The sequence below is a fragment of the Sapajus apella genome, unplaced genomic scaffold (assembly GCF_009761245.1).
Source record: "Sapajus apella isolate SASKATOON/1434 unplaced genomic scaffold, GSC_monkey_1.0 scaffold288, whole genome shotgun sequence".
Lineage (NCBI taxonomy): Eukaryota > Metazoa > Chordata > Mammalia > Primates > Cebidae > Sapajus > Sapajus apella.
The window spans coordinates 57,317-68,926 of NW_022437228.1; the positions used below are offsets into that span (position 1 = coordinate 57,317).

Genomic DNA, 11,610 nt, shown 5'->3' on the forward strand with positions numbered 1-11,610 from the left:
TGAAGTTAATTATACTTCTTTCTTCTTGGCAATCAGTTTTTCCATGAGTATAATCACACCTGTGCTCATATTTCTAAACTTATAACTATGCTTGTAATTTAAGGTTAAGGTAAGAAATTCCCTGTCTTAAAGATCCGTAAGTATATGAGGACTGCTTAATATTATTAGCACTATGACATCTAGAGCAAAACTGTAGCTCTTACATAATCCACTTGCTCACTACTATTAAGATGTGAAGCTGGAAAGATCATCTTGTTATTCACAAAACACTTCTGGTCATCTCTGTGGATGTGAGAGTGCAGGAGGAGGCGCAGGTGTGTTCACTGGGAAGTCATAAATGCAGCTGCCTGGAGCATCATGTACAACAATGTGAGTTTGCTGGGCACATGGGCAGGAAGCAGAACAGACTGTGGCATGAGTAGCCACCTATCACCAAACCCACCAGCACCTTCCTTCCTCGGTCAGCCCAGAGCTGCTCAGACTTGAATATGTACCTAGATCGTGTGGTATCTTGGATAATGTGGATTCTGATCAATGGGTCTAGAGTGTAACCTGATATTCTGAATTTCTGAAAGGTCCCTTCTTCCAGAAATCCACATACATGTTCTAATACTGCCAAATTCGTAAACATGGTGGGAAGTAGGAAGGGGAGCCTCTTTCAGTCAGAAACCAAAGAGAAATTTATCTGAGAGGGAACTAAAGGATTATGATCAAAGAACTATCCACAAGTCCGGGCAGAGACATGTTCCGAGAGAGCAGGTGGGAAGTTGAGAGGGGCTCTATTTCCTTTAAGAAATGAAGAGAAATGAAAGCAAACACACCTCAAACCTCCTCTTGAACCAACATCCCAACCGGCTCCTGCCCAATCTCCGCACTGGTGTGGCTTACAGAGTGTGGACCCTCCTCACCTCTCTTTTCCCTGTCTCTGACTCACAACTTTTCTCAGTTCTCCTGTTCTCTCCCTTTTATTCCACATTCCACTTCTCTCCTCTCCTGTGACATCCTCAGTCAATCACCGAAATCTTTCTAGAAGAAAAACCACGGGCATTTTTCATATCTTTTCTTGAAAGTTGTCGCTCACATTCCCTCTTCTTTCTGAAACCTCTCTAATCTCTTACTACAGAAGACGGCCCGAGGCCACTGCTTCTCTTTTCCTCCTCCTCAAGTAGCTTCTCCTTCTACTCCCTGTTTCTCTTCTCAGATGTTACCAGATCATCCAGGGAAGCAGTCAGTCAGGTTAAAGGACGGGTCCTCCCAAGTGCTCACCAGCCTGCTCCCTATGTGTGATCTCCTGAAGAGTCAAGTAGGGAGAGAGAAACATGGCTTCATGAGTTCATGGGGAAGTGGGTGCATGACTGAACTGTCCCTGTTCTCAGCAAATGTGCTTTTTATTTTATGCATAGTTTGGATATGAGACAACCTTCCCCTAGGGACTCTTTATAAAATGGGGAGAATTGTGTGTCTTATTCCAACAAAGGAGGCCCAAATAGAAAACTAAAGACTGAGATGAGGTAGGAGGCTGCCATGAGAAGGCCTCTCACTCCGCCCTCGGACAGGGAATCGGCAACGGTCAGGCCCTGGTGGGGGCAGGAGCCTCTGTCAGGACCCCTAGCCTCCAATCACAAACACAATCGGCTTTGGCCTGGGCAGTAGGGGGTGCTGTGGGGCCTGCCAGTGAGGGCTCTGTGGGGCGGGAAGCCAAGGAAACAAATACTTGAGCTTGGTCTGTACCCCGGACTGGGGTCGCCAGCTGGGTCTTCTCTGGGTCCCTGGGGAGCCCCAGGCAAGGCTCAGCTCAGGCTCACGCCACCCAGAAATAACACCCAGCCACAGAGGCTGCACATAGGCTTAGGGAGGGATATGGTTGGGCAGGGGAAGAGGAGCACATTTGCATGAAGGGCCCCTCACTCTCCTCTGGGGCTACAGGGTGGATAAGAGAGACCTGTAGTCTGGCTGCCTCAGCAGCGCTCTGGGGAGTCTGCACCATGGCCTGGACCACACTCCTCCTCCTCCTCACTCTCCTCCTTCACTGCACAGGTCAGGAGGACCCTCAGCATCCTCATCCCCAGCACGCTGACACCACTTCCCAAACTCATACCAAAAATGTTGATATCTCTTGTTCTTCCTCCAGAATATAATGTGTGTCTGTGTTTTTAGGGTCTGTCTCCCAGCCTGTGCTGACTCAATCACCCTCTGCCTCTGCTGCCCTGGGAGCCTCAGTCAAGCTCACCTGCACTCTGAGCAGTGGGCACAGTAGCTATGCCATCGCATGGCATCAGCAGCAGCCAGGGAAGGCCCCTCGGTATGTGATGGAGCTTACAGGTAGTGGAAGCTACAACAAAGGGGATGGAATCCCTGATCGCTTCTCAGGCTCCAGCTCTGGGGCTGACCGCTACCTCACAATCTCCAACCTCCAGTCTGAGGATGAGGCTGATTATTACTGTCACACCTGGGATACTGGCATTCACACAGTGACACAGGCAGATGAGGAAGTGGGACAAAAACCCCAGCCTGCTTAGGGCCTTGTTCTGTGAAAAACTTCAATTTTAAGACATTCCTCATATGTACAACATCTACTTGGAAGCATTCTCTGGTTTAAAACAATTGTACTCTCGATTTCCCATTCAATGTTTCTAAAGTCTCAGAAAAAGTAAAAACAAAAGCAAAAACATAAACCTCCTGATAACGCTGAGACATTGCCTGCTTGTGTACACATGCTAATACCAAACCCTGTGACTCTTTTCTCTTGAGAGAGAAAACAAAACAAAAGCAAAAACATGAGCCTTCCCTGGAGCAAATCTTGCTCAGAGCCCAAACACCAAGTCAGCAGGTGGACCGTTCCCTACCGCATGGACTCTGTTCTTCAAGGGATGAACAAAGAGACCTTCCCTTCCCACCAAGGTATCTGCAGTCAGGGCTGTGTGATGCTCCCTGTGCCCTGGGACAAGGCACTCAGGTGTGAAATATCATGGAGGTCACAGGCCTGGGAGAAATGCCAGGCCTAGAAGTCACCTGCTTCACTTGCAAATTCTTTTACCTGTCAAATTGTCAGAATAGGATGGGTTTGCGCATGGGGGAACCTACTGGGGCCAGAAAACCTCTTTGTGGGCTGTGAGAAGGTGGCACGGAGGCTCCTAGGGCTCATGAATGTGGCTTCCTTCCAGCTCATTCCACTCAGGAACATGAGGACCCCCTGAGTTCACAAACACTGACTTGTGTTCTCTCTTTTCCTACCCCATTGGAGCTTTCCAACCATCTTGGCAGTGCAGTGGAATCTGTGGGACAACAGACAGCAGAAACTCCTCAACCTGAGCAAGTGAAACTCCCTATGTGAAGCTCTTGATACGCCCAAATCCTGCGGTCACTTTCTCCTGAACAGGGAACAGCAGAGATATTAAGGGTTACCATGGAAACTGGCACTGATGGCTCCAGAGGAACCCTGAATTTGCGACCCAGGACTGGAGTGATTGACCTTCAGGGGTCCAAGTCTGTTCTCTTTTGTCAATCATTCTTGACCACCTCTGGGCTTCAGACTGAGGGTCAGGATGACTATCACTGTCACAGCTGAATACAACCTGATGCTACTGTGAGCTCCCATTCCACGGGAATGTGACATAAAAATCTGCCCTCCATTTCCTCCATTAAATCCATCACTGTCCTGTGCCTATTGTTAGTAACACTTGCACAAGTTTTGGTTTCTGTTGTCACTGTGCTTCCAGTGGGTCTGATACCTTAATTTAGCTCATCTTGAAGAGGCCAGTGAAAATAAACCTTTTCTTAATGGCCTCCCAATGCACATAGAACATTTGCCTGCAGAGGCTAAGATACCCCCCTCCATGTGCAAGATGGGTACGTCCAGGGGAACACAGTCCCTACCCATGTGACACAGGAGATCTGAGTCTCATCTTCCCAGTCCTGTAGATATCCCCTGTCCAGGCCTTGTGGATCATTCTCTGAGCTCTGAAACCCTAGGGAAACTGCTTCCTCTCGCTCCTCAGAAGACATCCCCAAGGAGTTTCTGGATCCTGAGGTACAGAATCAACCTCCCAGTTAGAATGGGGCTTTGGAACCCATCACTGTTCACCCTCTCTACTTTAATCCCATGAACCTTAATTCTTCCCCTACTCTGCTTCTTTGGCTGGGATGATGCTGGACTGCATCTCAGTTCTTTGGAGACTAGAAGGATAAAAAGCACAGAAAGCGGCTCGGCATGGTGGCTCATGCCTGTAATCCTAGCACTTTGGAAGGCCGAGATGGGTGGATCACCTGAGGTCGGGAGCTCAAGACCAGTCTGATCAACATGGTGAAACCCCATCTTTAAAAAATACACACAGGAAGCTTTCATTTGGTTAAGCAATATCTCCCAAGAGCCACTGTGGAGCTGCTTTCTGCGCATCTCCCTCCTGCATCGTGATGGAGTCCTGGACCCTGGGCTCTCCTGCGTCATTCAGCTTGCCATCCCTCCCCTCATTACTAGGGCTGGGTAGAGGAGGGGTGGTAATTGTTTAATAGGTAGTTTCAGGGGTATTACAGAAAGTGAAGCAGAAACTATAAAGAAAAACAACTTTCCCAGGCTGGCTCACTCCAAGGCCTAGAGATAGGCAGAGCCCAGGCAGAGCTCTGATAGCACTATCTACAAAGCCTTCAAGGGACTGGCTCCAGAATCCCCCCACCACAGCATTTCCTCCCAGAACAGAGATAAGAAAAAGTTTAACAAGTACCCTCTGTAAGGCCAGTTGCCTCTCCGGGAGCTCGGACACGCCCATCCGTCTCCACGCCTGAAATTACGTCACCAGAATGTGCACTCAGCATCTAGCTTTGCCACGCTCACCTGTGCACTCAACACTAAACTCTGCACTGGGCACCTAGCCACCGGTTGGAAAACCCCGCCAAAATTTAAAAGAAGCCCCACCAAAACCCACCCAATAGCACATTGCCCCATCCAACCTGCTCACAGGAAATCCCGCCTACCTACCTATAGCAGCTTGCCACGTCCGCGTCCTGTTCTCCACAGCCAATCAGAGCGCCTTCCCTCCCTATATAACCCCATGCCTGAGAGGAGTCAGGCGCTACTTCTCTGGCCCCCTTTCCCTGGACCGTAGAACCTCGCCAGGGAGCTGAATAAATTGGCGTCTAATTGTTCTCATTCAGGCCTCAGTTTCTTCATTTTAAACTCGGCAGTAATCCTTACAGAGAATAATAAACCTTACACCCTCTATTTCCTTGGCTTGTTCTTTGTTCTGTCAAGTAACTATGTTTTTGCAAAGGTTGTAAAAGTTCTATAAATTCCTCTTTTCCCATCTGTGTGGAATGCTGAAGTCCATGAGTTTTGTCTAAGCTGCAATAGCTCTCACTACTTGATAAACTGCCTTTGTTCTGCCTCTATGAGCTCACTTTCCTGCCTTGCCAGTTCAGTGCCAACCCCCTTCAGTTGCATGCATAAAAGTGAAGCTCTGTTTTTGTTCGGGGCTCAGCCTTTGGATGTTAATCCACTGAGCTGGTGGCCACTTCAATAAAATCCTCCTGTTTCACCCATCGGTCTCTCCTGTCTCTCAATTCCCACGACAAAAGTACTTTCCATAATCTTTGCTTATAATATTTTTATCTAGATGTCTGCTCCTCAGGATATGATTGTGGTAGTGGAAGTCTGTTACTTGAGGAAATGTGGGCTCAGCATTCTGAAAGGTCGGACTCTTGCTTGGCCTAGGGCTAGTGTGGAAGAGAAAGAAGAGAGGTACTTAGCTGTGGACAATGAAGGCACAGCTGTCAAGGGGCTAAGGTCTCTACAATGTGGGCTTAATTTATTTTTTTCTTTGCAACATATGTGAATGAGGGACTGACAGGAGGACGGAGGCTTAGAGGGAGAGGCTGGTGCTGCCCTGTCCTTTCTGAGTTTCTTGCTCTGCTGCCCCTAGGGGAGGCTCCTCAGGGAGGAGGAGCTCCAGGCCTCTCCTATAAAGCTCACACAGCGAGCTTGGCAGGTGAGTGCAGGGGGAGAAGGGCTGTGTGAAAACTTGAGACTCAGGTGCTAAGCGGCATGGACGCTGCCCAGCTCCATCCTTTCATGGAGAGGACAGAATGGGCACTGGAAGGGACAGAATACATGGGTGCATCTGGGCCTTGGGCAGCAGGGGACACTGAGGCCTGTGTTCTGGATCCAAGCTGGAAGCTACTCCCTGGCCCTGGGCTGGAGTTCTCTGCCCTGACCCACTGTAGCCAGCAGTTGTATCCTCACAGGTTCCTGTGGACCACATAACAGCCCCACCCAAGTCTGCACCCTCCCAGGGTCAGCTTTCCAGGCAGAGTTAAGTGTCACGTCCCATGGTGGGGCTTGGACAGCTCAAGGGAGGAGGCTTGTTTGCATGAAGTGTCCCTACTCGCCCTGGGTTGCAGGAGGTAGGAGGAGGGACTTGGGCAGCTCAGGCCCAGCTGAGGGTCCTCAGGATGCAGAGCTGTATGGAGGTACCCACCATGGCCTGCCATTTTCCCCTTCTTGCTCTTCTTATTTGCTACACAGGTGTCTGGGGCCAGGCATCAGGACTATGGATAAAAGGACCGAGGATTGTGTGTGTGTCTGTGCCCACTGTCCTGCTGTCCTGCCTCTTTTACCCTTTGTCTGTCCTAACGTCCAGGGCCCGGGGCCCAATCTGTGCTGACTTTAGCCATCTGCAGTGCCTGAGTGTGTGGGCAGATGATCACCAGCTCCTGCCCTGGAAGTAGCAGTAACACTGGGCAAGGGCATGGTCCTGATACCAGAAGTTCCCAGCAGGGATCCCAAACTCCTCGTCTATGACAACAGTCATCGGCCCATATTGAGTGAACACTGCCTTCCTGAGCATCTCTGGGCTCCAGCCCAAGGATGAGGCTGATTATCCCTGCTCATCTTGGGACAGAGACATCAAGCTTATGCAGTTCTGCCGGCACTGTGACACTAAAACCTTCGGTGCACCCAGTGAGATGTTTTCCCTGTGCAGCCCCCAACCCTTGCCCAAGTCAGCTGCTTAGCCCTGGTGGGTTGTTTCTTAGTCACTCTCATTCTTTTCATAAAATAATTTTTTAAAAATTTAAGATAAATTTTGAAGACAAGTAGTCACCATTCCTGTATTAAATATCTATATCTATATATGTGCATGTGTATAAACATACCCTTATACAAACAAAAAGTGTAGGATACTGTCTTAATGTGTTAATAATGTCCACTCATAAATAATGAAAACACACACGCACATCCCTAATGTTGAAATAGCAGCACCATTTCCTTTTGAACTGGAAAAAGAATCGTGATTATGGCTCATGCAGATATTGGGTAACATTTTTTTCTAGCAATACAAGAAGTAACACGAACAAAAAGCATATTAAGTTCAAATTTATATGTGTATACAAACATATATTTGTATATTTTTATCTTATATATATATACATATACACATATATCATATATGTGTATATATATATGTGTGTGTGTAATATAAGATATAGGTGTACATTTCTGTATATATATAGAATATATGTGTATATCTTATATTACACACACACAGACAAACACACACACAAAGAAGAAAAGACCTTATACTGTTCTGATTTTATTAACCATGAATAAGACTTTTGCAAGAAGTAGAAAAGCTATATAAAATACATTATCTTATATACTTTCAAAAATTAGTTTAAAAGATAGCTTTTTATAATGCCAACACAATATGAAAAATAACTTCATAATTAAATGCTCATCATAAAGTATGCAGTATATCTAAGAAAATTACTTTAAAACTCGTGGTTTAATATAAGTAACCATGGCAATTGTATTTTTTTATTAAGACACTAAAATAATTTCAGCATTCAGTAGATGAGGTTGCACAAATATCCTGTTTACATTTACATGTTTAATTTTGTGTTTTCCTGAGAAGATTCCTGGGTGGGTACAAGCAAAGGTGACTGTGCAGACCCTAGGCTCCAACCTGGCACTTCTGTCCAGCCCATTATCAAAGGCCCAATGCCACATGTGGTCCATCATAACCTTCTGACCAAAGCGCCCTCCATGAGCAGGTGCCTCCCTCAGGCAGGAGGTTGGCGTTACCTCTTGGACATGGTGCAAAGTGTACCAGGGCCACCAGGGGGTTGCTGTGGCCCCTCCTCTGAGATAAATGGTGAGGAAACAGCTATGAATGACACATCTGGCCTTCTGCTCAGCCTCCCTGGGGCCAGGGTTTTCTTCCTCCCATGTGCCTGGGGACCACACATCAGAAGTCTACCAGACTCATGACCCCCACCAAGAAACTCCAAGGCAGAGGGTCCTGATTCATGGCTCAGAGAGGGGATGTGGGGGAGTCAGAGGGGTGGAAAATAATTTGAAGAAGGGATCATCTTCCATCAGAGAGAAAAGATAAGAGAAACGTGGGTATCTCTGTCTCAGAAGATTGACTCAAGAAGCAAAGCTCTGGGGCATCTTCACTATGCCTAATCTCTCTCCTCTCGCTCTCATCTCTCAGTGCACAGGTATCTGAAGTCTGCATTTAGGGGAGGATCCACAGACACAGGGAACGCTATCTCCTTGGGTGATCAGGCTGGGTTGTGGGCTGGCCCCGAAGCTCTCCATCTCTGTGATTCTACGCTCTTCACTTCAGGATCCTGGGCAAAGTCTTTGTTGGCCCTGCAGTCCTCAGAGTCAGGGTCTTTGGCAGGAGGTCACCACCTCCTGCTCTAGGAGCTGCAACATTCTTGGATCCTGTGACACGTGCTGGTACCAGCTCTTACCGAATGCTTCCCTCACATTCCGCTTCTGGGAAATATTAAGGCTTCAGCCATTCCAGATTATTCTCTGGGTCCTGTTCAGGCAACAAGGCCTCTTTATCTCTGGTGTCAAGCTGTAAAACAAGGCTTATTCCTTACTGTAACACATATGTGGGAGTTCAGATACAATGGGAGGCAGGAAATACTTTATTTGTCAGTATCAATTATGTGTGTTAGGACATGCTTGCATTGCTACAAAGAAATATCTGAGGTTGGAAAATTTAGAAATGAAAGAGGTTGAATTGGCTTTTGGTTCTGCAGGCCATACAAGAATCACGGTGTCTGCATTTGCTTGGCTTTTGAGGACATCTCAAGGATATTTTACTCAGTGGAACATGAAGTGGAAGCAGACATCTCTCACAGCAGAGTGGGAGCAAGAAAGATAGTAAGAGGGGAGGTTCCACACATCTAAACAGTCGGATCTTGCAAGAACTCGGTCACTGTCATGAGGACAGCACCAAGCCTTGAGGAATCCTCTCCTGTCACGCAAACACCTCCCATCAGGTGCCACATCCAACACTGGGGATTACATTTCACTGGGAGCTTTAGAGAGGACACACATCCAAACCGTAGCAGGAGGTGCGTGCCTTGTAACCAGCAGGGGGTGCTGTGGGGCTGCCCTATGGTCCCTAAACAGCTGCTTAGTAAGAACCACTCACTCCAAGACACCTGTGTCCTGTGCTCACTGATGGTGACTTAGGAGCTATGTCCTCTCTGGCCTGGCAGAGTCCCCTAAGCAGAGACCTATGTATGGTCTCAGCAGGTGCTTCCTCCCAGGGGGGAAACCAAACCTTCGTCCTCCTCAGCCTGCAGTATGAGCTAGGCTTTAGCTCCTGGGCTGGGGCAGGGGCGCGGGGAGGGCTGGGAAGTCCTTGCAAACACATTTGCATGAGCAGCCCCTCCTTTGGCAGAGGATGGAGAAGAAAAGGAGACCTGGGGCAGCCCAGGCCCACTGTTGGGGCTCAGGGGCTTTGTGACCATGGCCCAGACTCTTCTCCTTCTCATGCTCCTCTCTCACTGCACAGGTAAGGAAAGTCCTTATAAACTGATTCTCAGTGTCCAACCTACACCATCCCCTGTGGCTCATACCTATGAGAAACTTTACCCTGGGCACTGCCTTACCATCCATGATGCCTGTGTTTTCAGGTTCCCTCTCCCAGCCTGTGCTGACTCAGCCATCTTCCCATTCTGAACCTTCTGGAGCTTCAGCCAGACTCACATGCACGCTGAGCAGTGGCTTCAGTGTTGGCGACTTTTGGATAAGGTGGTACCAGCAAAAGCCAGGGAAGCCTCCTCGGTATCTCCTGTACTACCACTCAGACTCAGATAAGGGCCAAGGCTCTGGAGTTCCCAGCCGCTTCTCTGGATCCAGCGATGCATCAGCCAATGCAGGGATTCTGCACATCTCTGGAATACAGCCCGAGGATGAGGCTGACTATTACTGCTCTACATGGCACGGCAGCTCTAAGTCTCACACAGTGCTCCAGGCCCATGAGGTGGTGAGACAAAAACCTCTCCTCTGCTCTCCTGGCCTGGTGCAGTCACCACTGCTGGTGGCTCTGATTAAGTCTAGCTCAGGGGGTGACATCTGTTGCCACACTAACAGCACCTGAGCTCCCACTGACAAGTAGGTCTCACAAGGTCCTGCCTTGCACACATTTCACAGGCAGACATCCCTTGCTCAGGGATCAAATATCTCAATGTTGACACTGAAGAAGGCAAGAAGCGTGCGTTGGGGCTCATCTCAGCTCAGAGTCTAGAAGTGACTCAGAGATGCTGCTGGTCTGAGAGTTTTAATATGAGCCTTGGGATACAATACAGGAATGCAGAAGGGAATTGTATTCTCTGTATCAGCAACGAACCATCAATAATTGAATAGTCAATACATTTAAAATAGCATAAAACATGAAATACTAGGATAAGTATGACAAAAAATGTTGTTTTACACACTAGAAATCACAAAATATTGCTTAGATTCCGGTGTTAGAGAAGACCTGAGTAAATGCACAGATAACGTTTGTTTTTTTAAATTGAGATGGAGTTTTGCTCTTGCCACCCAGGCTGGAGTGCAATGGCATGATCTTGACTCACTGCAACCTCCACCTTCCAGATTCAAATGATTTTGCTGCCTCAGTCTCCCCAGTAGCTGGAATTACAGGCATGCACCACCACACCCAGCTATTTTATTTTATTTTTGTATTTTTAATAGAGACAGCATTTTGCCATGTTGGCTAGGCTGGTCTTGAACTCCTGGCCTCAAGTTATCCACATGCCTTGGCCTCCCAAAGTGCTAGAATTACAGATATGAGCCACCACACCTGGCCCAGGTAGCCTTTTCATCTGAGACTGTGGAGAATGTTGCTGCAGCAGGCATGGGATGGAAATGCCCGGGTTGAGACTCTGTTGTGACCTGCAGATGACATGGTTCTGAATATCATTTTCCCCAGTGAAGTTCCAAGTGACCTATGACTTGCTTCCCAAATTCAGGAATTCAACGACCCTAGGACAGCACACAGCATGATTTCCTGGTCACTGACGCCATTTCCAAGGCTTAAACACAAAAACCATATCCATTATTCCTGTGTAAAGAGACCGTTTTAACAAAATTGTATATCACCTCCCTCCTTGCCTTAGCGTTTTCCAGAGTGAGAACATATTTCTCCAACACATGAGAATATTGGTGATCTCATGTTGACAGATTTTTAAAAAGCTGAACAAACTCTTAGCCTATAATTCAAAATCCATACTTCTAGCTATTTAACTAAATGAGTTACATTATTTCTAAATAAACTAAACATCTGGGCTTGGGTCCTGGCATTTACT

General features: G+C 47.6%; 2 gene segments (V, D, J or C); both read left to right on the forward strand.

The window, feature by feature from the left end:
- Positions 1–929: 929 nt before the first annotated feature.
- LOC116545559 lies at positions 930–4,266 on the forward strand. The segment is given in 2 exon segments: positions 930–2,037; positions 2,158–4,266. Coding segments are annotated over 2 exon segments (507 nt in total).
- A 5,488-nt stretch (positions 4,267–9,754) lies between these two features.
- On the forward strand, positions 9,755–10,745 carry LOC116545560. The segment is given in 2 exon segments: positions 9,755–9,812; positions 9,934–10,745. Coding segments are annotated over 2 exon segments (513 nt in total).
- The last annotated feature ends 865 nt before the right edge of the window (positions 10,746–11,610 follow it).